This window comes from Nyctereutes procyonoides, unplaced genomic scaffold (assembly GCF_905146905.1).
Source record: "Nyctereutes procyonoides isolate TBG_1078 unplaced genomic scaffold, NYPRO_anot_genome, whole genome shotgun sequence".
In the NCBI taxonomy this organism is placed as follows: Eukaryota; Metazoa; Chordata; class Mammalia; order Carnivora; family Canidae; genus Nyctereutes; species Nyctereutes procyonoides.
The window spans coordinates 16,415,345-16,441,324 of record NW_026575021.1 but is presented as its reverse complement, the minus strand read 5'-3'; the positions used below and the strand labels follow the sequence as shown (position 1 = coordinate 16,441,324).

Here is a 25,980-nt window from a genome sequence, read left to right as displayed (position 1 = left end):
GCTCGCGGTTCCTTGGAAGCCAGAGCACCATTCGGGGTGTCCCTGGGGCCCTCCCTGCCTGGCCCCTGGCCCCCAAGCCGGGGCCGCCTGTGGGGCCCCGAGTGACCTTCGTCCCCCGGCCTGTCCGCCTGCGATCCTGCCCTCGCTGTCACAGTGCAGCGCCCTGTCCTCCCGCAGCCTCCTGCCCCCATCCCAGGGCTGCAGAGCCTCTCCCTCCCGCGTCTGCAGCCAGGAACCCCCCCCCCCAGGAACCTGGGGCACGGACACCCGACCACGTGACCCCCCTGGGGTGGGCCCCGGGCCTGACGCACATGGCAGGGTCAGCCCAGCATCACTGCACGGTAAATATTTGCTCGTGGGTGGCGAGGACAGTACTCAGGGCTCCTCAGTGACGCTGGACAAAGCCTGTTGTACGGGTCAGCCCAGCTTTTCTGGATGCGAAGCCGAGGATGGGATCCTGTGATGCAGCCCGGAGGCGGGCTGCGTCCGGGGTCCCGGGGCAGGGCTGTGGGGACGTGCCGGCTCATGGACGCAGGCCCACTCGGCTCAGTCCCAACCTAAACACCGTTATTCTGTAAAGTGTTTTTTTTCCTTGACATTTCATTTATTAGAGAGGGGGAGGGGGAGGGACGGGGAGGGAGGGAGGGAGGGGAAGGGAGGGGCAGGGGGAGGGACAGGGAGAGGGGGAGGGAGGGGGAGATGGGGAGGAAAGGGGAGAGAGGGAGAGGAAGGGGGAGTGAGGGAGGAGGTGGGAGAGAGGGAGGGGGGAGGGAGGGGGATGGAAGGGGGAGGGAGGGGAGTGCTGAGTGCGGAGCCCACCTCAGGCCTGGACCCCAGGACCCCAGACGACGACCTGGATGCCTCACCTACTGAGCCGCCCTGGTGCCCCAGGGTCACGTTCTTAAAAAGCCAGAGGGGACCCCACAGGTGGCGTGGTGAGGCCTTGAGGGAGAGGCGGGGGACGCTTGGGCCTGCCAGAGCCCAGTGCGCAGGGGCAGGCGCAGGCCAGGGCTCGCAGCAGGTCGTGGGGACCCACCTGAGTTGACGCCAACACCCGTCGCTCTGTGCATTGCGGCTTCGTGGCACATGCAGGGGACAAAGGGTTCCCTGTAAGTTCTGGGCACCGGGCCCCGCCCAGACGGCCTGCTCTACAGTCAGGGATGGGTCGGGGATGGGACGGGGATGGGGATGGGATGGGGATGGGGACGGGACAGGACAAAGATGGGATGGGGACGGGACTAGACGGAGATGGGACGGGATGGGGTTGGGCCCATTGGCTGCCCGTTGTGCAGGGCTTTGACAGAGGCAGTGAAGCCGGGGTCCAACCCCCCGCCTGGGCCCCCGAGAGCACACAAGAGGCAGCTCTGCTGGGGGCCGGGGGCAGCCCAGGGGACAGACTCTGTGACCCCAGCCCCGCCGCTGGTGCACCCTGTGACCCCGCTCTGCACCCGTCCTGTCTGTGCGTCGGGGTGTCCCTCGACCCCTCCCAACTGAGGGAGTGCAAGGATCAGATGAGGTCACCAAGCACACACCCCCCCCCCCCCCCCGCCCCAACGGTCCCTGGGGGGCCAGGCAGGCCAACTGCGGACGTGCTAGATGGCCTTGTGAGTCTGTGGCTCTGGGACTGGGGGGGGGGGGAGCGGGGGGGGGGGTTGCTGACCTTCCGTGTCTGGCTGCGCAGGCAAGGAGCCCGAGAGCAGGTGCGGGGGGACGCGGAGCTAGTGCAGGGGCACAGCTGCCGGCACCGCGTCCACATGGGCCGGGTACACGGAGCCCGGAGGCAGCCACCAGAGCCGAGCGCAGATGGAGCGGGGAGGCCCCTGGGTCCCAGACCTCCGCGTCAGGGAAGAAACAGGAGGGATGGAGACGCGGCGCCCACCCGAGGGGCACGGCCTCGTGCTCCGACGCCCGGTGGCTCCATCGCGGTGCAGCAGCGAGCACAGGCCACGGCCTCAGGCCTCACTGACTGTTGCCAGTGCGTGTCTGCTCCCCACCGTGGGGGTACAGGTGAGCGCCGTCTCAGGAGGGCTGAGCCCCTCGGTCCGGGACCGTGCGTGCCCCCCACCCTGCAGGCCCCGAGCGCAGCGGGGCCCCTGGCTGCACCCTGGCCGGGGCTAGGTGGGGGTCGCCCGCCACCGGGAGCGTCAGCCCCACTCCTGGAGACTGCAGCAGTGAGGTCAGTGCGGCCGAGCCACCTGCTCTCCGCAATATACAGGAAAACCGTGTTTTTAAATGAAGAAAAGACCAGCAGTGGGTTTCGTGAAGTGTTTTTATTTCGGCTGCATCTGGACCTTGACGTTCTGTGTCCAACATGGAGCGGGGCCACGCTCTTCTGAGCACCGGGTGGGGACGGTGCAGGAGGGGACAGCGCGGGTGCCTCCCACGTCCCCATCCTGGGTGCATCGGCCCCTCGTCTGCACGCTGACCCACTAGCCCGAGCGCCCGGAGCCGCCCCCCCCCCCCGCCCCCCGCCTGCCCCAGTCCCGCTCCAGCAGACAGCTGTCCAGGCTTAGCAGTGACCCAATAAATAAGAGACGCCATGGTGCAGGACAGTGAAGGGGCAGGCGGGGCCTCCCCTGGACCGTGCTCTCCCTGCCAGCTCTTGGCCACGTCGGCTCCCGACGCCGCAGGCAGTTCCCGCGGTGCCGGTGCCTGGGACGGGCAGCGACCGGAGGTGTCCGCAGGCTGGTGGGCACAGGCGCGCGCTCAGCCGGGTGGCCCGGGGGAGGTGGGTGGGGATGGGCTCACACAGCTGACAGGAATGGGAAGAAGAAGAAGTCGAAGGCGAACTTGACGGCGCCGTGCACGGTGCTGCGCCAGTCGTGCTCAATCTTCACGTGGCGCCGGGCGGGGGACAGCTGCGCCATGCAGTTGAGGCAGCGGATGGCCTTGAGCTCGAAGACGGGCCACTTGCTGCCCAGGCGGCCCTCGAGGACGGTGCTGAACTCGATGAGGCTGCCGTGGCGCAGGCTGAGCAGCACGTCCTTGAACTCGCCGCTGGCCCGCAGCACGATGTCCTTGGTGACGTCGTCCTCCTCCGGGCCGCGGGAGCCGTTGGCGCCGCTGTAGGGCATGCCCACCGTGATCTCGAACTTGTAGCGGTCGAACTTGCGGATGTGGCAGGGGTGCTTGGCCAGGAGCTTCAGGCGGCACAGCTCCTCCGCGGCCGTGGAGGCGTTGCCGGGGCTGCAGGACGGGTAGGCCTCGCCGTACAGGCAGCGCATCCAGTCGCCCACGAAGAGCGGGAGCATGTTGATGGCCGCCTCGGCGCTGTTGTCGATCTCCGTCACCCGCACGTACTTGAAGCGGCCCGTCCACGTGACCCTGTGGCCCTCTAGGTGGCTGCACAGGATCTGGGTGCGGGCCATGTTGGTCTCCTTCCAGGCCCGGGGCCCGCACAGGAAGCCGTACTGCTGCCAGGTGAGCGTGGAGTTGTAGACCTTCATGCCCTCCGAGCGGTACACGTACAGCCAGCAGAAGAGCACGATGGCTGTGATCCACACCAGGATGAGCTTGACGATGGAGCTCCGCGTCAGGGACTTGACCATGGCCACTGGCGAGAAGCTGGCCTTGCTCCACCAGCGGAACAGCAGGGGGATGCTGCACAGCAGTGCGGTGACGGCCACCTTGGTGAGCTCCAGCGACAGGAACCAGCGGGCAAGCTGCAGCACGCCCACGAGTGCCAGGCCGGCCACCAGGACGGGGAGCGCGAACAGGAAGAGGAAGTAGCCCACGGTGGCTCGGGCGAGCCCCAGGCCGGTGGACTCGAGCAGGATGACCACGGACAGCTCGCACCACATGAAGCAGACCAGGTAGGGCACCAGGTAGCAGTAGGTGCCCTTGAAGCCCCGCAGCTGCGCCATGCGGAAGAAGAGGTACAGGAGGTACACATACAGCAAGCAGGGGACACTGACGTTCAGGACGACCAAGTGGCCCAGGGGCACGGTGACGAAGGTCTGGCCCAAGAGCTTCAGGTGCTGCCAGCCGCAGGGCAGGGTGGGCAGGAGGGACAGCAGGCCGGTGGCCACCTCGGTCACCAGGGCCCTCCGGGTGTAGGGCTCGGCAGACGAGCTCAGGCTCATGTAGCTGGTGGCGGTGAAGAAGACGGACACGACGGCCAGCTCGGAGCAGGGGATGCAATCCTTGCTGGCGATGGGGAAGGAGAAGATGACGAAAAAGACGGACAGCAGGAAGTGCACGTAGGGCTCCAGGTGGTTCCAGCCGAAGTTGACCTCGGCCTGCTCCACGTCCAGGTTGGGCTCAAAGCGCAGAAGCAGGCCCGTGAGGGTGCGGAAGCTCTCCCACGCCCTGCTGTCCTGGAACACCTTGAGGGTGCAGATCACCATGGAGACGAACGACAGGTAGAAGACGACCAGCGGGATGAAGAAGGCGAAGAAGTCGATGGTCAGGTTGCTGATGATGAAGAAGAAGATGAGGGCGTTGATGTGCTGGGTAGGCACGATGCTGGACAGCCAGTGCATGCCCGCCCGCGAGGCCACGTCGATCAGGTACTCCTTGATCTCCATGACAGCGTGCAACGGGTACTTGACCACCTGCAGGCGAGGACACGGACACCAGCTGTGACCCACACTGACCGGAGCCCCGCCGCCCTCCGCGCTCCGCTGACCGTGGGAGCCCGCTGCCCCTGGGCCCCTGGTCCCCTAGTCCCAGCGGGTCCCTGCACTCCGGTCCACTCGGCCCGTCCCCCAGCTGCACCGGGGCCGCAGGTCCTGTTGCCTGTCCTTGGCTCCCCTCCCACCCCAACCTGCCGGGTGTGCAGACTCCTGCGAGCCAGTGTCCCCTGAGACCTCAGCACCCGCAGGCACGTCGGGCGGGCCCCCCGCAGCAAGGGTGCCCCAAGCCTCGGACCCCGGCCCCCAGCCCCTCTGTCAGCTAAGGGCAGGGGAGCCCGCGGAGGGCTCTGCGCCATCCCTGGGCAGGCAGCGGGTGTGGGGAGCCAGGGGGAGGGCTCAGCCACCGTGACCTGTGGGGGATGGGGTTCATCCCTGAGGGCAGGGGAGCCACGCAGGCTAGTGGGCTAGCGGGCTAAGCGGGCTAGCGGGCTAGTGGCCAGGACCCTGAGGACCCGCGGCCTGGCTGCCACCTGCACGCAGCTGTGCTGCCCCACGCTCAGCCCCGACGGCCACTGGCACAACCTGCACCCAGTGCGAAAGGCAGGGGCGACCCTCAGACCTCTGCACAGCACAGAACGAAGGGGGATGGGGGGCGGTGAGGGGGGCCGTCCAGGGCAGGGGGCAGGGCGGTTCCAACACCCGGGCCGGGCTCCAGCGCCGTGCACAACTCTGAGGGGTGTCGCCCTGCTGGGCTCAGGGAAGCTAGGCAGGGGCGCAGGTGCTGGCCCTCCATGGGGTCTGCAGGGGCGGCAGCAGGTCCCCAAGGGCACAGCACCACCCACGGGGGGGCAGGGGAGCCTGGACGGTGCCCAGAGCCCCCTCAGGGGCCACGTAACGGCTCCTGCCACAGCCTGGAGAACCTGGGGGGGTCCTGGGTGGGCACGACTACGTGACCGTACCAGCGCAGGGTGTCGCGTGTCAGCCCGAGAGGACGACACCTGGGAGGAACTGGAGTGTGCTCTGCAGAGTCAGGGAGCCGGGCACACACGGGGGCCTGAGACACTAGGGAACATGTGCACCCACACCACCACCACCCCTGGCCGATGACCCTGCACGACCCAGCTGACGACCACACACCCCCTGCCCGCCCGGAGCAGCCTCCACCTCACAGGTGACCAGTGAGCACCTGTGCCGCCCGCCAGACCAGACGGAGGCAGGGCCAGGCGGCCAGCGGGGGTCCCTGAGCGCCAGCCGCGCAGACCGCAGCTCCCGGGCCGCTGTGGCCCCTGGACCCTCTGTGCAGGTGCCCGGATGCCCGGACACGCATGCAGCCCTGCCCAGGAACCGGGGCTCCCCGTCAGCGTGTCAACCACCTGCGCTGCTTTGCGGGAGCCTGCTGCACGTCAACCACCTGCGCTGCTTTGCGGGAGCCTGCTGCCCCCGCTGCTCCCCGCCACTCCCCCTGCTTCTGCAAGCGCGCTCTGTCAAACAGAGGAGTAATACGTCCAAAAAATGACCGTGAAGCTTGTGGAACGCCGTGTCCTGCCTGCGTCTGCACAGCGAGGTGCCAGGGCCACTGGGCCGCGGCCCCAACTCTGCCCCGGGAGCTTCCGTCCAAGCCCTACTCTAGGGGCCCTAACTGGGAAACTGAGAACCGTCCTGCGGACGAGGTCCAGCAAGTTACAACAGGCTGTTCCCTGAGCATGAAAGATGTTTTTAAGAAAGGAGCAGAACCCAGCCACAGGGCAGGACGGCGACCCGGCCTCGGAGCCCAGGCTCACCGGGCCTGTCCAGGAGAGCACGGCCCGTCCTCCCGCAGAGGCGCGGGGAAGCGTCCGAAGGACAACGTGGGGACGGTCCTTATAAGCCGCGGGCCCCAGAGGAGGGCAGGCCCAGGCGTGGGGGGAGGCCGGGTGGGCGGGCGCTGACAGCCCCCAGCCCCACTCACCTTCAGACGCAGGGGCAGGTCCTCGGGGCCCTTGCCCGCCAGCTCGTCATCGTCGTCATCCTGCAGGAACAGGTTGGCGGGGATGATGCCCTTTGCGTACTTCTTGGTGATCTCCACGAAGTCGTCTGGTGCTATGTGGCTCTTGGCTGGGCACAAGACAGAGGGCACAGGGTCCGCCCACCCTGCAAGCGCCCGGCCTCCCCACGCGGGCAGGCGGTCAGCCAGGGAGCGCAGGCTGGGGCCCGGCGGAGGGCGAAGCCCGGCAAGCTCTGTCCCGACACAGACGGCGGGCGAGGACAGGCGGACAGGAGGAGAGGGGCAGCCGAGACGGCCTCCAGCCGTGCCCTCCACCTGCTGCCACACTGACCCCATGCCCCCGCCCCAGCCCTCAAGTCCAGGGTCTGCCCCAGGCCCTGCGCCACCCTCACCACCAGCGCCTCCCGCCGCCTCATCTCAGCCCTGGCCTCACGGCACTGCTGACCCTCCACTCAGCACGTGCCCGACAGCCTACTGCGTGCCGGAAGCTGGGACGTGTGAGCCCAGCATGTGCCCGTCCAGGCTCCTGGCCTAGTTGACCGCCAGACCCCCAGACCCCACACAGGGCGCAGGGGCAGGTGGGCGGTGAGGCTTGAGATGCCTCGAGGTGACCAGTGGGAGGACGGGGCCCAGGGGCCCATCCGGGCTGCGCATCTGGTGTCTGGTGGCTGCCGAGGCATGGGGCCCGAGGACGGGTCAGCAGAGCCTGGGACAGAGCCGTGCTGGTGGGACGGCGAGGGCAGGGCCCAGACAGGAGAGGAGCCGGGGCCAAGGGGAGTGGCCGAGGGGAGACAGGACCAGGCGGGTTGCTATGGGAACGAGGGACGAGGGGGGGTCTCCTCCTTTTGGTTCTGGGAGGAGAGGAGTAGGCACAAGCCTGCGGCCGCGGTGGGGAGGGCGGAGAGCTGCACCCAAGGGGAGCTGGCCTGCTGGCGCGCACCGAGCACCCCACCGCGGACGTCTGCAGGGGCCGCACGGCCCCCGACCCTGACTGTCTGGCTCCAGGGGCCCCCGGGAAGTGGAGGGGTGGCCGAGAGGGCGGAGCTGGGCTCCTTCGGGGGCACCACCCCACGGGCTTGTGGGCACAGGGCTTCTGCCCTGAGAGCAGCTGGGCTCCTGGCGCGCCGGCCTGACGACCGCCCAGAATGGTCCGGCGCGCTGGCTTCCATCGCCGTCCGGCATCCCACAGCGCTTTGCCTCCCCGAACGGAGCAGGGAGGCGAGTCTGTGCCGCCCACGGCCCGACGCCCCGGGGAGACCACGCGACACGGGATGGGCACCCTGCTGAGCAGCCGGGTGGGGGGGGCCCTCTGCGCGGCCCGTGCACCCCAGGAGCTCTCGGGGCTGTGGCTCGGCTCCCTACTCCCACCATCACCGTGGGCTCGGCACCAGGAGGAAGCCAGGCCTGCCTGAGCGCACGGGCAGGAGCCAGGCAGCCCCACGTCCCTCCTGTCTGGTCCCCTCCGGGACGGGTGCCGGACCCTGAGAGCTGTGTGTCCACACGGCTGGGCCGCTTGCTCCTGGGGCACGTGAGGTTGTCTCCCGCCTGGACGCTCCCCGCCCCTGCGGGTGCCCCCGCACCCTCCCCGACCCTCCAGGGCCGACTGACTCCTTATCCTTGCTGACCTGCTCGGCCCCCCTGGTGCCCACAACCCACCCTGTCCTGCTGTCCTGCACGGACTGTCCTGCGGCCCTGCTGGGACCGGGTGCCTCCGCTGGGCAGGGGCCAGGTCCCACCGCCCAGAACACCCACAGCCCCCACCGGGCCGGACCCGTCAGGCCTCCCAGCCCCCAGGTCTGGACCCTGCAGCGGGGAGCGGACGTGGTGCCCGGGGTTGCGGGCCTAGGCGCCTGGCCAGAGGGGTCATGGGTGCGGGCCCGGAGGCCGTACTCACATTCGCTGCTGACCAAGCGCTCCAGCACCCGCCTCTGCTTCTGGAGGGACTTGGGGACGGGGCCCGGCTGTGCCGCTCCCTCTGCAAGTGACGCACAGATGGACGACCTAAGCAGGTAAGTCCTCTCAGGGCAGCTGTGGGTCTGGGGACCCCAGGGCCTCTGTGAGTCCTCCACGGGCCGGTCGGGGCCACCTCCCTGGCAGCCAGCTCCGACCCTGCAGCCCCGACACGCAGGGGTGCCCTGGTCAGCATGACTCATCCCCAGACACCTCTGCTGGCCGCGTTCCCCACACGCTTGTCCCCTGGAGTACAGTGGGCTCCCACCAGGCCTGTCCCTGTCCCCCTAGCCCTGGCGCCCACGTTGGGCAGCGGAGTGCTGAGCCTGGACCAGAGGATCCTCTCCTCGCGTCGCAGCCGCCACCTGCCACAGCCCTGGCCTGGCAAGCCCTGGTTCTCCTGACGCCGGGCATCACGGGGCCTTTGCAGGCCCGGCTCGGGCGGGAGGCGCGTGAGCGAGAGAGGCCGAGGACCACGGAAACGGTCTGGCGCGCAGGCAGCAGGGGCCCAAGCTGGCACCGCAGGCTCCAGGACCCCACAGTGGCAGCCCCGACCTCGCCCCATCAGGCACGCCTCTGCAGGGTGCTGCCCCCCAAGCCCCGGCCTCCGGGGCCCCTGCGCTCGCCCCAGCAGTGTCCCCCACCCCGGCCCGGGAGCAGGCCAGTCCTTGGCAGGTCTAGCTGGGCGGGGTCCTGCCCGGAGACCCTGGGGGGGGGGGACAAAGGCTTCCCCAGCAGCCTCCCCTGCTGCTGTGCTGTTGGCAGGGGGCAGCCCTGGGGGGCCAGAGAGGGCTGGGCGGGGCCCTGGGCACAAATCCCTCCTCAACGGCTGCAGGCGGATGCTTCCCCAGGGACGCAGAGGCAGTCGGGTTGGGCCCCGGGAAACAGTGCCGCCACTCCCGGCCGGGCACCCGCTGCCCTGCGCTCCTGGCCTCCTGTCCTCCTGGCCTCCTGGCTGGCTGCTGGTGCGGAGTCTGGGGGAGGCCTGCCTCAGGGAGGCCGTCGAGCCATGGTGGGCTCAGCGCCCCACAAGCCCGGGCATCCGGGGACCCGCTCCCCACCGCACCTCTTACTGCGCCCCGTCCCCACCAGAGAAGCAGGACACCCCGGAAGGACCAGCTCCGTGGCTCTGCCCATGGACTGCACCAGAGCTCAAGCAGGGCTCGGGAAGGCCACCCCCAGGACAGGACGACACCCAGAGGGGCTTGCCTGGGCCTTAGAGGGGACTCGGGGGTCTCTGCCCAGGACCCCACATAGGCTCCCAGGGGAGCCCCCCGTGTCCAGCAGAGAAGCCCAGAGGTCCCCGCGGGAGGCCCGGCCCCGTAAGGCTCACGTACCCTGCTCGTTGACCTGACCCACGTTCTCCAGCAGCTCGGACACGGCCACCTGCTTCTTCTTCTTGGGATTGAGCTTCCAGTACATGACCAAGGCCGCCTTGCGCACCGCCCGCTCCAGGTCGGTCTCGGAGGAGAGCTGCTTCACCTCCTGCTCGTTCTCAAAAGTGATGCCTATGACACAGGAGGCATCACAGGCCTCGTCCCGCCTCTTCCGCGCGCTTTCCAGGCTCTGTCCCCCCAGGGCGGCTGGGAAATCCGGGTCCCGCACAGCTGTCCCTTCCCGAGGAGACCACTTGCCGTGGAGGGAGGTGGGCCCGGGTCCCGCGGGTGCTGGAGCTGCCTCCCCCCCGACTGTCAGGGCCGTCGGTGCTCCCCCCCAAGGGCAGTGAGGCTGGAGATGGAGACAGGGCTTTCCATCCTTCCAAACATCTTCCAAGTCGTCCCCTCGAGCGCACATTTCTTTCCAGGCCGGGAAGCACATGGTATGGCAAAGGGGGGTGTGGGGGACACGTGGGGCCCCGGCTGGCCCCCTGCAGGACGTGCGCTCCGCCGGGCCCCACAGGCTCCCTCCCGACCTTGGGGAACCGCTGGCCGCAGCCGCGGGGGCCGCATGGACTGGCTCGGGCCAGCAGCAGCGCAAAGCCCCTGCTCCTGCCCAGGACGGGAGCCCACGGAGACTGGCCGTCCCGCGCTCTCAAAGGCATCTGCCCCACTTCCAAAGAAGGGAGATTCTGCACGATAACGTGGCTCTTAAACACACGATACAAACCAGGAGAAAATACTGCAAACTCAGAGCATTTCTGTCTGCGTTTCAAGATCACGGCTCATTTGTGTCCTGTTTTCTTTATATTCCAAGTTTTGTACAATAAACACAAAACAGTTTTCCGGCCTGAGAAAACTCGTTTAAAAAAATCCTTCGTGACAAGCGCTCCCGTCTCCCGGAGCCTGAAGCTCCCGGAGCAGAAGGGCCCCCGTGCCTCAGGCCTCTGCCCGCTCCTGAGGAGCTGCCGTCTGGGGGCTCTGCTGTGGCGCCTCCTCAGGGCGCTGAGGACGCCAACACGCACCGGGGGACGGCCCACGGCAGGCACCGCCAACCGCAGCGAAACCAGATCCACACCTCTTGTGGAGCAGCGGCAGCAGCACGGACTTCCCCGACTTCCCTGTCGTCACCTGACGGGCAAGCCCCGCCCCTGGGGCCGGGCACCTGTGCGACTTCCCGCGGACCCACCTTTCCTGTTGGTCAAGCACCTGCGCAGGAGCTTGACGGCCTCGCGCCGGCCCTGCTTGGCGGCGAGGATGAGCCAGTCGACGGCCGTGCAGTTGTTCAGTTCCTCGTCCCCGGCGCCCGCCAGGAGCAGGTAGTGCTTCCCCACCTGTGACGAGAACCTGCTGAAGCCTTGCCCCGAGGCGCCCCGCGTGTGCCCGGGCCAGGGAGCCCCGTGGCATCTGCGCCCGCTGGCCCGTGGGGGACCCCAGGGACGGTGTGGCCCCCATCCCGGCCGACAGGAGGGGCACGGAGGGCTTCCCGGAGGAGGAGGGGGAGCCCCAGGCGGGCTGGGAGGAACCCCCAGAGGGGCCCCCGGCTCCCAGGGCTGGGCCCCGGCATGCGGGCTCACCTCTGTCTGCGCCTTGGCGTCCCCCGCCTTGGCCCTCTCCAGCACGTCTCCAAAGGGCGCCTCCACATCTGCCTTCACAGGCCCTTGAGTAACACAAGACAGGAGCGCGTCAGGCCCGCAGGCCACGGCCGACCCGGGCCATCACTGACGTCGGGCAGATGTGGACGGAATATGCTGGAACGTGGCCTTCGGGCAACACAGGCACCCTGGAGCGCAGCACCCAAACCTTGGCGGCAGCTCCGAGCAGCAGGAAGGGCCCACGCTCACCCCGGGTGCAGGCCTGCTCGTGTGGGGCTCCAGAAAGATCCTGGCTCCAGCGTGGAAGCCCAGACCTACGGGGCACCTGAGCCCCGGTGAACATGGCACGTGCCCCCCGGACAGCGTCGGCGTCCCGTGGCCCTGGGAGGTCAGCGTCGGTGCACACACTCAGACGCACGCTCACACGGGCCCCACGCTGGACGGTAACCGGGGCGCCTGCAGCACCCCCAGGGCTCAGGAGGCCGCGCTCAGCTGCGGGCTGTCACCCCCCACGACCCCCAGTCTCCTCCCACGGTGCCGCCAACCCTTGCACGTGTTTTCCTCGGGGCTGTTCTCCCGCAGGTCCGGCTGCGCTCCCCGAAGGGTCCCGGCACGCAGGGCACGCTGCAGTCCGCCTCCCAAGGCGGCCTCTGACTTGCAGGGCCCCGGGAGCCCGGCCCCACAGCCTTAGGGGCCACAGCAGCCTCGGGCAGGAAGCGCAACGGCGGTGTTCCCATCCGTGTCCGGGGCCCACGGCCCTCCTCAGCGGGTGGCAGGTCCGGGGCGCCCCAGGCACCCGTGGGACGCGCACGCTCACCTCACTGCAGGGCTCCCGCTCAGCAGGGATGCGCCCCTCACCCCTGGGAGTCTGTGCCGCCCCCCAAGGGCTGACTTCCTGTGGGCTCCCCCGGGCCTCTCACCAGGGCCCCCAGCCCCGCGTCCGGGCCTGCGTCTCCCAGGGTCCTGCAGGGGCACGGCCGGAACACAGCGGGTGCCCTATGCCCCGGGACTGTGCGCTGCCTGCCCTGCCCGGCATGGCCTAGGCACGTCGCCCTTCCCTCGTGCCCGGGGCCTCGGGGCTTGGTTGGCGATCAGCACCCGCAGACCGGGGGTGGGGGGGCAGGACGGGCGCCGGGCCCTTGCTCCCCGTGCAACTGTGCGGCCGTGCGTGGCTCAGAGAGGGGAGCACACCTGACCTGCGGGCACGACCTGCCGAATTCAGACAGCAGTGCCAGCTCAGCTTCCGCCCCCCCTGCAACCGCCTGCACCCGCCCCGGCCCTGGCCCCGCCCAGGACGCCCTCCATGGGGAGAGGGAGGCTGTAAGAAAGGGTTGGGGGGCGGGGGTGGTGCTGTAGGAAAGGGCCGGGTGGAACCCAGCCAGGGAACATCGTGTGTGCTCATCCCGGTGGGTCCCTGCACCAGGGGATCCTTCAGGGGGGTGGGGGGGTCCTGTCCACAGAGAGCTGGGTCCCTGCACCTCGAGGTCCAAACAGGGGTCAGGGGTCCTGTCCACAGAGAGCCGGGTCCCTGCACCAGGGATACCCCCCAGGGGGGTGGGGGGTCTTGTCCACAGAGAGCTGGGTCCCTGCACCAGGGGTCCCCCAGGGGGTGGGGGGTCCTGTCCACAGAGAGCCAGGTCCCTGCACCTCGAGGTCCACACAGGGGTGGGGGGTCCTGTCTACAGAGAGCCAGGTCCCTGCACCAGGGGGTCTACACGGGGGGTGGGGGGTTCTGTCCACAGAGAGCCGGGTCCCTGCACCAGGGGGTCTACACGGGGGGTGGGGGGTCCTGTCCACAGAGAGCCAGGTCCCTGCACCTCGTGGGTTTCACCCCCTTTGTGGTTTCGGACTCTGGTTTTCATGAACAATGGGGTGACTATTTGCAGCCCCCAGCTCCTCCCCCCACCCGTCCAGGGCCAGCTGAGCTCAGGCCGGGGGTCTCGGCAGGTCATCACTCCCCTGACTCCCTGGAGAAGGGGGTTTGGCCCCAGCTCCTCGTCACACACCCAACCAGACGGATGGACGTGCCCGGAGGGGGCCAGTCCCCCAGGTACCAGGAGCGGGAAGGCCTGTGACATCTCTCAGTGCTGGCTGGGGGCGGAGTCATCAATGCTGCTAGGTTGGGGGGGGGGCGGGCGGCTTCCTGGAGGAAGCAATGCCTGAGGCTGGGAATGCAAAGACAGAGTTCAAGGTAAGCGAGGAGAGCAGGAGAGCGGGTTGCCAAGTCTCTCAAGGTCTCAGGAAAGCACCGCACCCAAAAGAGCCTCGTCTGAGCTGCCATCTGCGCTGTGACAGGACATCCTCCAGCGATGGGGCCACGGCCCGGCGCAGGAACCAGGGGAGCAGGGCTCGCACCAGCATCGTAGAAAGTCCCTCGGGTGCCCCTGGCCCATGTGACCAGAGCGGAGAACCAAGCCGCGACCTGTCCGCTGCCAGCAGGTGCCGCCAGCAGGTGCCTGACCCGGGGCCTCCACGCTCTGCGCCTTAGGACCCCACAGCGGCAGGGGGCTGGCCGCCCAGTGCTGAGCCCCCCACCCCGGCCCCTACCTGCGGCTCCCGCCGGACACCTGGAGGCCCGCCTGGCTTCCTGCGGCCCCTCTCCACCCGCCCCGCCACGGACTACGGGCCAGCACAGCCGCAGGGCCCTCGTGTGGAATGTTCTAAGGCTCCCCAACACCCTCTCCATATCACGAGCCCCGAGGGCACGGCCGCCCTGACCCGTACCCTGACCCCCACCCTGGGGCCTCCCTCTTGGAGCCCCAAGCGCCCAGAGCACATGCAGGGGCCCCCGGAGGGCAGGGCCCGCCTGCCATACCGTCTCCGCCCCCGCTGCATGGGTCCCCAGCAGCACTGGGGGGAGCGTCCTGGCAGCTCAGCGTCCCTGCCCTGGGCCAGCACCGGGGTCCCTGGGGAGAGGCCCCGCAGCCCTCCGACGAGCACCGTCCCGGCGTGTGCGCCCATCTCGAGCTCCCGGCTTCCCGGCCGGGGCCTTGCCGTCCCCCGGGTTTGTCTGACTGAGTTAGAGAAGTGGGGGGCTAACGCAGGGGGCCCAGCTGGGCGGCGGTGCTGCCTCACTCCCGCTCCCCGGGACCTGGAAGTGCCTACCTGGGTCTCCCTGCCCGTGCAGACGTGCAGGTGAGGAAGGAGCAGGGACATGTGCTCTCGGGCTGTGTAGGGCTGGCAGAGACACAGAGGACACGGAGTGGGACCCCACCCCACAGGACCACCGGGCCGGCGTCTCTCCTGCTCCTGGGGGCAGGCGGCCAACAGGCCACCGCTGTTTCCTCTTACGTGAAACCTACAGTCCTGACTGCCCTCCCGGGACGTTTGCACACTCAGATTGAAACCAAGTGTGTTTCCAGCCCTGGCTTTTGTGCTCGGCAGCCGCGAGGCGTGTGTGGCCGAAAGCCCAGGGTCAGGACCCCTCAGCGGCCCGGAGGCCTCGGAAACAGCGGAGAACACGGTGACCTTTCAAGGAGATGCAGGGATCAGGAGCGCCCGAGGACAGGCCGTGTTTCTGGAATAAACCAGGCCATGGCCCCGCGTGACCTGCGCAGGGGAGCCCCAGGCCCGCAGCTACCGGGCTCCATCTCCACCGGGCTCCATCTCCACCGGGCTCGGCCGCCCTTAACCTGGAGCCTCGGGTCACTCAGCGTTGGCCATTGGGGCACGTCTGTGCCTCCACGTCCTTGTCTCTACGTGGGGCCACACAGAGCTTCCCGCACCAGCCGCCGTGAGGGGGTGTGACGGGGCCCAGGGACAGGGCCGGCCACAGGGTACACACAGACGCCCACAGCAGGTGCTCGTAGGGGGCTTGGGCTGCACAGGCCGCACTGCTCAGCTGGCGGCGGTCGTCTGGAGCAGCGACCTCTAGAGGAAGGAGAAAGGGCAGCGCAGGTGTGGCCTGGGGCAGTGGGCGCTGGACTGTGTCAACCGTGCGGGCCATCTGGGGGAGCAAGGCCTCCTGCCAAGCCCGGGGATACAGGGGTCCCCGTGTCCTGGGCGCCTGTAGGGATGGAGCACGTGGCAAAAGCAGCCGCACCCGGCTCCTGAACACGTGCTCACAGCTGGGCTATAGCCAACAAGGCTCTCCCGGGAGACGTGTGCACACACGGGCGCTGGACACTCACGGCCCCAAGCTCACAGGAACACCAGTCACCGAACAGGAGTTCAGGAGGGGGGACCCCAGGAAGTCTGAACCGGGGTCAGGCGGCCTGGGGACGTTCAGGAAGCGTATCGGTGCCCGCGGGGTGGGGGCCCGACTCAGCACCCGCCTGCACGCGCGGGGGCCTGAGGAATGTCACCCGATGCGCACGGTCCTGGCACCGGTGCGACCCCCGCGCGACTCCTCACGGCTGCGGTGCTCTCGCCCTTCACAGATGCACACGTGGGCGCCTGCAGCCTCCTGACTCCCCAAGGGCACGCAGCCCAAGGGTCCCACCGCAGCTGTCGCTGGCCCTTCCCGGCCCATCCCAGGGCCCGATGACCTGTGAGTCGCGGTGCGTGGGGACAGACACGAGCTCCGGGGGGGCCCGGCTGGGAGAGGCTCACCGAGAACTGGCCCTGGAGCCAGACGGCGGGCAGCGCCGCACGCAGCGTGGGCTCTACACCCCGAGGTGCCCACACCGCAGACCACAGCCCACTTCCCTGCCTGCACGCGGCGCGGCCCCTGCACAGAAAGGCCCGACGCCCAGTCGGCCGGCAGCATGCACGGCAAGGAGAGTGGAGTTCGGGACATTTTTGCTCCCACCGAGAGTCCACGTGTGTGGGTGTCGGGCCCTAGCACCCCAGGCACGGCAGCAGGACCGGAGCTCTGGGTGGGCCGGCAAGAGCCCCATGTGGGAACGGGAGCCTGCGGGTGCCTGGCGGGCGGGGCGACAGGAAGACGCAGGGAAATCATGGGGTGAGGCACCCCAAGGCGTGTGGTACCAGCCCGTCTCCCCACAAGCCACAGGCCTGGAGTGCCCGGTGAGGCCCAAGCGCTGCCTCCTGCGGCCCCTAGAGCAGGAGCAGTGTCAGCGGCGGCCAGGCGACGGCTCCTCCCAGCGGCTGTGTCTCCATCACAGGCCTGACGCAGCCCCATTATCCCCCTGAGCCCCCCACCTGGACTGGGGGCCCGGGGCTCGTGGGCCACGCCGACCCCACCCCGGACCCGGGGGGTGCCCCTTCCTGCCAGCGCCCCCACCACTCACTCACTTGGGCCTCCCCTGTTCCCACACAGCAGGGTCCCGCCACCCAGCTCCCAGGCCCAAAGCACAAGCCCTCCCAGCCCAAGGCTTCCCTCTATGGCAACCCCGACTGTGCCTGGCTGGGGTCGGGGCACACCTGACTCACCTGTGCCGCCCGTGGCCACTGAGGGCTGCGCTGGGGAGCATGGAGGCCTGACCAAGCCCTGGTGCCCTGCCCAGATTCAGGGAGAGGCCCCATGACCCAGCCCTAGCACCCTGCCCAGATTCACCGAGGGGCCCCATGACCCAGCCCTAGCACCCTGCCCAGATTCACCAAGGGGTCCCATGACCCAGCCCTAGCACCCTGCCCAGATTCAGGGACGGGCCCCATGACCCAGCCCTAGCACCCTGCCCAGATTCACCGAGGGGTCCCCTGACCCAGCCCTAGCACCCTGCCCAGATTCACCGAGGGGCCCCATGACCCAGCCCTAGCACCCTGCCCAGATTCAGGGACGGGCCCCATGACCCAGCCCTAGCACCCTGCCCAGATTCACCGAGGGGTCCCCTGACCCAGCCCTAGCACCCTGCCCAGATTCACCGAGGGGCCCCATGACCCAGCCCTAGCACCCTGCCCAGATTCAGGGAGGGGCCCCATGACCCAGCCCTAGCACCCTGCCCAGATTCACCAAGGGGTCCCATGACCCAGCCCTAGCACCCTGCCCAGATTCACCAAGGGGTCCCATGACCCAGCCCTAGCACCCTGCCCAGATTCACCGAGGGGCCCCATGACCCAGCCCTAGCACCCTGCCCAGATTCACCAAGGGGTCCCATGACCCAGCCCTAGCACCCTGCCCAGATTCAGGGACGGGCCCCATGACCCAGCCCTAGCACCCTGCCCAGATTCACCGAGGGGTCCCCTGACCCAGCCCTAGCACCCTGCCCAGATTCACCGAGGGGTCCCCTGACCCAGCCCTAGCACCCTGCCCAGATTCACCGAGGGGCCCCATGACCCAGCCCTAGCACCCTGCCCAGATTCAGGGATGGGCCCCATGACCCAGCCCTAGCACCCTGCCCAGATTCGCCGAGGGGCCCCATGACCCAGCCCTAGCACCCTGCCCAGATTCACCGAGGGGTCCCATGAACACTCTGTCCCACTCCGGTCCTCACACCACCTCACCCCTACCCCTGGAAGGTCCCTAAGGGAGCAGAGACATGGGTGGGGGTTGCCCCAAGCAGCCCGGCCTGAGGATGGAGGACAGTGATCCACAGGGCACTGGGGATTGGGCCCAGGCGACTCCAAGTGGCAGCTGGTCCTGAAGGGGAGTGTCTCTGCCGCTCCCGGACCAAGGGGACTGCCTGGCCCAACGGCCCCGAGGGGCGGCCACAATGGGCAGGGGAACATGGGCTTCCCCATGCTGGGTGGGACCCACATGGAGGGGCTGCCCTCCTGCCCCTCCGTGGTCCTGGTGGGGACCACCCGCTGGCCCAGGGCGTGCACAGGTCGGCTCTGAGCCGTCACGTCATAAATAAGACGGAACCGTGACACCTGCTAGGCCCCAGGCCGTTCATCGCCAAGAGGGCCCGAGGGACCTGCCCCGCAGGAGGCCATGTGCCGGACTCGCCGCTCGCCTGGCTTCATGCAGCGCTGGTGGCGCTGAGGACGGTCAGCTTGCAGCCCCAGCCCCTTACCTGCTCTGTCTGCCCTTTCCTGGCTCTGAGCATTCGGGGCCCGGGCCGCAGCGGGGGCAGCCGCGTTGGCCGCATCTGGTCCTGGAGCATGGGGCGCCCCCCTCTCGTCCTGTTCCACCGAGGCAGTGGCATTGAGCCGCGAGCGGGCGTGGGGCTGCGGTGGCGGAGGCTGTGGGCCAGAGGGGCTCGCAGGGGGGGTGCTGGCGTCCATCCTGCCTGAGAGAAAAGCCGAGGGTCAGACATAGGGTGCCAGGCCCAGCCGGAGAGGGGACAGGAAAGGGATGGGTGGGGTTGCCTCCTGGTCTATGAGGGATCTCCCTCGACCTCACAATAGTCACCTAGACCTTCCCACTTTAACACATGAGGAAACCGAGGGAAGAAATTCCCTCGAGGCCTCTGGCTCTATAGGCCCCACAGCAGTCATGAGCTCGGGCCCTCCGTCCCGAGGCCTGGAGTCCAGCCTCACCGGGCACGCGCCATGCGACCCCAGTGTCCTCATCTGAGTGGCAGGAACGGTGCAACCTTGTGAGGTTCCAGTGAGATGCTCCACATGGAGCTGAGAACGGTGCCTGGCTCGGGGCGGAAGGGTGGCCTGCACGTCGTATGTCCACCCCCGTCCATGAAAGTGACCCTATTTGCAGGTGTGATTAAGGATCTTGGGATGAGATCACCCTGGTTGTGGGTGGGCCTGATCCCATGACCAGTGTCCTGACAAGAGGAGGAAGGAGACAGGGACACAGAGAGAGCACCACGTGAAGATGGCGCTGGGGACAGGAAATGCAGCTGCAACCACGGGCCACTGAGGGTCATGAGCCTTCACCAGAAGCCCAGAGGGAGGGCGGGAAGGATGACCTTGGAGCCCCCAGAGGGAACCAACCACAGAGAAAAAGTTCATAAATGTTAGAAGGTAAGTGGAAGGGAGGAAGAGAAGGTGGGGAGGGGAGGGCTGGGGGGGAGGAGGGGAGGGCTGGGGGGCTGGGAGGGGGGAGGGGTACAGGGAGATGCGGAGGAGGGGTGGGGAGGTGGGGAGGAGGGGTGAGGGTAGGGAGGAGGGGAGGAGGGAGAGGCAGGGAGGCGGGAAGGAGGGATGGGAGGAAGAGGGGGAGGTGGGGAGGGGTTGGGGTGGGGGGAGGCGGGGAGGAGGGCCCGCCAACGGCTTGGGCAGGTGAGTGGTGCGCAGCCTGGTACGGGCAGAGGCCCAGGAACAGGGAATGAGGGTTCTGCGGCCCTCGGGGACCCGGGCGGGGCTCAGTCAGGGGACCCTACGGCCCGCGGCAGAATGGCAGGAAGTACCAGGGCCACAGAGCCGGCTGGAAGCTCAGGGAGGAGCCCCACGGGCGGGCGGACCCGGGGCCAAGCACCCCTGAGCCGTCGGACGACACGTGTGCCCGGGCCCGGGGTGGCCCGTCAGACTCTGAGAAGACGCTGCGAGCCGCCCCGGATCAAGGCCACGGCCGCCCTTGTCACCCAGCCCAGGATCGTGAGCGTGGAGCAGGGAGAGGCTGCCCTGCATCCCTGGCAGGCCACCTAGGTGGGACAAGCGTCCCAGTGCGGGGCCGCGAGGACCAGATGACACTGGACGCGGCGGGCGGCACCTGGGCCCGGCTCCATCACCGGCTGCCACACAGGAAGGGGCAGGGGCCCAGGCACCACGTGGCCCTGCCCACCCTGTCCCCCAGCCACCGTGGGTCCCCAACACGGGATCTGCGTCCACCGAACAACCCCACAAACTTCAGTCTGGGCATTCCTACCCCCGAGGGACGGCATCCGTGTCCTGCGACATCCCGGGGCACGGCGGGGACATGGGCAGCCCCAGGAGCCCCCTGCCATCAGCTCACTGCTCCCAGCTGCCACCTGGCCTCAGGCCTTAGGGACCAAACACAGAGGCGACTCCCGTGAACCCCGTGCTTCAGCCGCATGCGTGGACCAGAAGGCTCCTGGAGCCAGTGCAGGTGGGGCCACACGGGTCACCCCCTACGCAAGGCGCAAGGCGGCAAGCACGTCCGCTCTATAGGCCCCACGGGGCCAGTCCCAGCCCCCGCCCCCAGGCCAAGCACCACCCCCTTGGCCTTGGGGACGCCCACTTGTGCCAGGCCCAGGCTCATGAATAGCAGCAGGGATGGGCATGTGTCTGGGGGCTCCTGGGGCGTCCCATGCGGCCCGGGGTACAGGCACCACTGCCGGCCAGTGTGCCTGATGGGCGGGCAGCTTAAGCTTCAATCCAACCTCGGCCTGTTTCACGGATGAGGAAACGCGGGTGGGGAAGGTGGAGCCGTGCTGGCAGCCACGGGCTTGTGGAGCTGGAATCCCACGCAGAGCCTGTATCCAGGTGGGGGCTGTTGTGTTCCAGCCCTGGCCGCCTCCCGCCCGCTCCATCCACCCTGCACGCCAGCCCCTCTTCCCACGCCGGCTGAGCCGAGGGCCCTGGGCCTCCCTCCTGGAAGGTCCCCTGCTGCGGGTAGTGGCCCCCAGGCCTCGGGCGGGAGGGACGGCGCAGGCCAACGGGACACGAGTCCCACTGTGCCCAGGCCCAGGGCCACTCAGCCTCTGTGCGCCTCGGCCTCCCGGTCTGCACGAGGGGTAACGCCCCCGTGTCGGGCCGGGGACTGAGGGTGTGAGGGCGAGGACATGGTCCGCACACCCTAAAACATTAAAGCATCCAGCGCCCCTGACCCAGGCTGGATCTCCCGGGGCTGAACCAGGGCACGTGCGTAGAAACCCGTCCTCTGGGGCGCAGGGCACGCGTGGGCTGCCTGTGGGCTGGGGTCCCACGTCGCTTGCAGTCAAACGACTAGTTCGAGCAAAATCTTGGTGAGTAGGAAGGCATGAAGGTTCTCTGAGTTGGTCAGAAGAGCCTCTCATGTGAAGGTCAACAAGACGAATCGCTGCACGGCGGGGTCACGGGCACGGTCACACGCTGTCCCCCCCCCCCCCCCCCCCCGCCCCGCACACTCGCCGTGTCTGGCCTTTCCTGCCATAACAAGCTCTCTCCCCGGTAATCCTGGGTGCCCTGAGGGCAGGGGCGCCCGCCTTCACCTAGAACACCCGCTGCCCTGCCCGCCCGGGAACGGCCCGGGCTCAGGAAGAGCCTCAGCTGGGCAACATGGGGCCCTGCGTGTGACTGAGCAGCACCCCCAGGCCCCAGACCGCGGCTGCAGGACAAGTGCATCTTCCCATAGATCCCCGCAGCCCGCGCGGAGGGGGGCAGTCCACCCCCTGCCACCTGAGGCCAGAGCGGCGTCGCTCAGAGCCTGTCACTGTGCAAGATCCAGAGAAGCAAAGTGCTGACATTCTTTCCCCGTGAGCACCAAGGCATATTTTTATCCCAACAAAACACAAACTACCGGCACCACGGAGCTTGGAGCTCGGCTGAGGAGCTGCCGCCCGCGCGTCTCCGGACACGTGCAGCACAGTGACCACGTGTGGCCTTCTGCCCCAAAGGCTCTAACCCGTGTGCAGCAAGGCCCCGCTCCGCTGCCCTGGTGGGGGAGGGGGCAGCCCACCTCTGAGGCACCCCTCACGGGAAGCTGTAAGGTCACTGAGCGCCTTCTGGCCAGAGCCTCGCACCAGAAGCCCGGCCCAGGGGAGTAGGCAGGGACGCTCGCAGGCGTTCGGGGCAAACCGGCACCATCCAGAGGGGCACCCTACAGCCCCTCCGCCCGCGGCGACCTCCACAGACCGTCACCGCAACCTGTACACAAATAAACGTTCCAGGCGCAGCCAGCTGTTGGTAAAACACTGTTAAACGGGATTTAAAGCAGCCTGAGAATTATCCTCCAGTGTCTTGAGAATGAAAGGAAAAACCTCCCTGCAGAAAAGAGGAAAGAAGGTGCCCCCTGGCCTGTTAGGACTGGCTCTCTCTGGGTGCACGGATGATTCGCGGCTTTAGTCTATTCTTTTCCTAAACGTATTTCCCTTATTTTCTCTAACAGCTGTATACGGCTTTGGAAATTAAAACAAAGTCGGGGCCCCCGGAGGCTCAGCGATGAAGCATCTGCCTTCAGCTCAGGCCGTGACCCCGGGGTCCCAGGATCGAGTCCCACATTGGGCTCCCCGCAGGGAGCCTGCTTCTCCCTCTGCCTGTGTCTCTGCCTCTCTCTGTGTCTCTCATGAATAAATAAATAAAATCTTAAAAAAAAAAAAGGAAATTAAACTAGATATTTTTTTTAATTTTTTTTTTTATGATAGTCACAGAGAGAGAGAGAGAGAGGCAGAGACACAGGCAGAGGGAGAAGCAGGCTCCATGCACTGGGAGCCCGACACGGGATTCGATCCCGGGTCTCCAGGATCCCACCCTGGGTCAAAGGCAGGCGCCAAACTGCTGCGCCACCCAGGGATCCCGCTAGATTTTAAAACGCATCTGTGCCTGAGCCCTGAGGGAAAGGGCTGGGGGTTCCCAAGGTCTGGGAGGTCTGCTCCAGTGCGGCCCAGCCCAGCCCCAGGCACAGGGCTGCTCCTCAAGACAAGGGCACAGAGCCCTTGGAGGCTCCCAGATACCTATTTTTGCCCCAGAGTATTAAGGGCCCAAGCAAGGAACATTCCGACTCCACTCAACATGCCAAGTTCACAGAAAGTGGGAGGCAGGAGAGAATGCCCAACCCTTGGTCAAGGACAGCCATGCACAATGCCCAGAGGCTGAGCCCGCACTGCATGCGCAGCCCCTGCTCTGCGCCCGGCCCCGGCGGGTCAGCACACCTGGACTGTGGGACGACCCCTTGCTACGCACTGTGCAGGGCCTCCCTGCCCCAGAGCGCTTCTGTAGGGCTGGCCTCTGAGCAGCTCACGCCCAGGGGGAGGACACCTAAACAGGCGGCTACAAAGACGGAGCAGCATTCGGGGCGCAGGCACCCCAAGGGGGGTTCTCAGTCAGCTTTGGGAAGCAAGGTAGGGACGGTAGAAGGAGGCCCTGACTCAGCCTTCAGGACAAGCAGGCGTGAGGCAAGCGAGGATGGCAGGAAAGAGGAACGGAGGAGTGTGGGCACCCCAACAGGGAACTGCCCAGAAGAAAAGGCAGTGGAGGGAGAGTGACCTGCGAAGTGGCCAGGAAGGGCGGGAGGCTGGGAAGTGACCCCCGGGAGTGTGGGCAGCTAGGGCAGGAGCCTCGGGCCTGAATGGGCGCCGGGCCTCAGAGCCAGAGTGCAGCGTGGGGCCAGGAGTGCAGGAGGACGGTGCCCAGAGGGAAGTGACAGTTACAGAACCACTGGGGTGTGTGGGGACAGGGCGGGGACACCAGGGAAGGGGCTGGTGACCCTCCGGGGGAAGCTAAGGAGGCCTGGTCCAGGGCAGGCATCTGCCTGTGGCTCTGGGCCCAGGAGAGAGAAGAGTGTCGGCAACTGAACGTGGGGGGAGGGGGGGCCCCCCCGAGGAGGCCTGGCTTGTGGCTGGGGCCACGGCAGCGGTGCCATGTTCCATGCTGGGGATGTGGGAGAGGGCAGGGGCCATATAAAGCTCCCTCCCTCCTATGATCCTTAGCATCATCGTCCTGGCCCTGGTTTGGTGTCCGTCCCAGAGCTCAGGTACCTCTGGGCCAGGGGTGAGCCAGGGACCCCTCTGTCGCCAGCCCCCGGGGCCTGTCCAGCTCTGGCGCGGGAGGGGCTGGAAGGCGTGAGCAAGGAGCCCTCCAGGCAGTCTTCCGTCCCCAGCATCCCTCCCTGTGTTCAGAGGTCCATCTGCATGGGGGGTGGCGCCCCTAAGGAGCAGGGATATGAGGAGCCCTCCTCTAAGTCTCGGGTCAGACACCTGGGGCTGCCCTGAGACTCAGCCCCTGGGGACGCGGGACCAGGACTGGACAGCGGGGAGCCTGCCCCGGGCTTCTGCCGACGAGGCTCCCTGGTGGGCAGCAGAGAGGGTGCCCGGGACCTGCAAGTGACAGATGCTGCCAGCAGCAGGGAGAGCCCTTAGCGAGCAGGCCAGGGGCCAGGGGTCACCGCGCAAGGTGAGGGGCGGGGCCGGGCTTCCTCCTCCAGCTCCTCCTGGTCGGGCCCAGCCTCCCCGCGCCCCCGCTGACCCCAGCCCCTGGGGCTCTGATTCCTGCTCCCCTGACACTGCAAAGGCCCACACCCCGACGCTGGGGGATTTGCTCCCCGCATCCCCAGGGCTGGGCGACATCCCTCCCAAAGTCTCCACCTGATACGACAGGACCAACGTGGAGGACGGAGGCCGGGCCTCGCCGCCCCTGCGCTGCCCCTGCTCGCCCCGCAGCGGGAGGGGCCCTGGGGACGCGCCGCGCTGACCCCCTGACCCCCCGGCGGGCTGTGCGGGCGGGACCCCTCCCCCTCCCCCGCCCCCTGTCCCCCTCCCCCCGGGGCGCCCTGGGTCCCCCCCCCCGCCCCGCCGCCTCCCGGTGCTCGGAGCCGCGGGGCCCCGCGAGGGCCGAGAGCGCCCCCCCCCGGCAGGCCCCGCCCCCGCCTCCCGGGGACCCGCTGGGGCCGCTGCGCAGGTGGAGAAACTGAGGCCCGCGGCGGGCGGCGCCTCCCGGCTGTCCTCCCAGCGCCCGCCGCCCTTCGCCCGCCGCGGGGGACTCACCGGCCGCGAGTGGGCCGCGCGACGCCCTCGGGCTCCGGGCCTGCCGCGGCGCCGCTCGCGAGAGCCGGACGCCCCGGGGCGGAGCGGACGAGCCTGCAGAGCCGGCGACGCGAGCGGCGGGGAGCGCCTGCGAGCGCGGCCCCCACGGGGCGGGGAGGGGCGGGGCCAGCGCGGGCGGGGCCAGCGCGGGGCGGGGCCAGCGCGGGGCGGGGCCAGCGCGGGGGCGGGGCCTCGGGCCGACCTCCACTCCCGACGCGGCTCGGAAGACGCGGCGCCGGCTCTGCCCGCGGAGCGGCCGGCGCGCCTGCCAATCACCGCGCGCCTCCGCCAATCACGGGGCGCCTCGCCTGGCCGCCGCCGGCCGCCTCCTGGAGGATCCGACCCGCCCACAGCGAAAGTTTCCGAACCGAGTCGGCCCCGGCTCCGCCCCGCCTGGCTGCAGCCACGCCCCACCCAGCGAGGGCCCGCCCCTGCCCCGCCCCCGCCAGAGAGGCCCCGCCCCCACGTACCCGAGGCCCCGCCCCCTGCCGAGGCGGCAGGCTCAGATCTAGGCCCCTTGGCCTCTCTATCTGTTAACAGGTGGCTGGGCCCTTGCACAAGACTCGGGCCACCTTTCACCCACCTCTCTGGCCCCAACGTCCCCAACTTCAGGTCCATGATCATTTCTTTACTTTTTTTTTTAGATTTTATTTATTTATTCATAAGAGACACAGAGAGAGACAGAGGCAGAGACACAGAGGGGGAAGCAGGCTCCATGCAGGGAGCCCCATGTAGGACTCATCCCGGGACCCTGGGGTCACGCCCTGGGCCGAAGCCGGCAACAAATAGCTGAGCCCCCCAGGGATGCCCCTCATGATCATTTCTATGGCCACATTAACAGGGCCTGCTGGGCACCTCACCGCTTAGCTCCAGCCCTGTCAGAGACCCAGAGGGCTCCCCTCATTCAGCAGCAGGGATAGAGAAAATGGCCCGTTTAAATGTGTGCAAGTCACCAAGTGCAGCTTTTTTTTTTTCTTTTTCTTTTTTTTTTTCCAAGTGCAGCTTTAAATGCACGGAGTTAGATGCACGCTTTTTACAAGGTAATTACGAGATTCGTTTAACAAATCAGCCCCGGGGATG

At 68.1% G+C, this 25,980-nt stretch overlaps 1 protein-coding gene across 2 annotated transcripts; it reads right to left on the bottom strand.

The window, feature by feature from the left end:
• Nucleotides 1-2,251: 2,251 nt before the first annotated feature.
• WFS1 (wolframin ER transmembrane glycoprotein) lies at nucleotides 2,252-24,989 on the bottom strand. 2 transcript variants are annotated; one of them, XM_055341468.1, is made up of 8 exons: nucleotides 24,862-24,989; nucleotides 18,337-18,552; nucleotides 11,462-11,544; nucleotides 11,074-11,218; nucleotides 9,846-10,016; nucleotides 8,453-8,533; nucleotides 6,523-6,668; nucleotides 2,252-4,553 (listed from the first exon to the last, which is right to left on the bottom strand). In XM_055341468.1, the coding sequence occupies exons 2-8, from the start codon at nucleotides 18,545-18,547 to the stop codon at nucleotides 2,745-2,747; spliced, it is 2,646 nt and encodes an 881-aa protein (XP_055197443.1). In that variant the 5' UTR covers nucleotides 18,548-18,552; nucleotides 24,862-24,989; the 3' UTR covers nucleotides 2,252-2,744. The 2 variants fall into 2 exon arrangements, with proteins under 2 accessions (XP_055197443.1, XP_055197447.1); XM_055341472.1 differs by having other exon boundaries at nucleotides 18,337-18,548.
• Nucleotides 24,990-25,980: the final 991 nt, after the last annotated feature.

Bases quoted from the DNA above. Each gene is read 5' to 3' on its own strand.
- WFS1 (XM_055341468.1), bottom strand. From the start codon at position 18,547: ATGGACGCCAGCACCCCCCCTGCGAGCCCCTCTGGCCCACAGCCTCCG. The intron at 10,017-11,073 runs GTGGGTCCGCGG...CCTGTGTCATAG, and splicing joins GTGCTTGACCAACAGGAAAG to GCATCACTTTTGAGAACGAG. The intron at 8,534-9,845 runs GTACGTGAGCCT...CGTCACTTGCAG, and splicing joins GGGTCAGGTCAACGAGCAGG to AGGGAGCGGCACAGCCGGGC.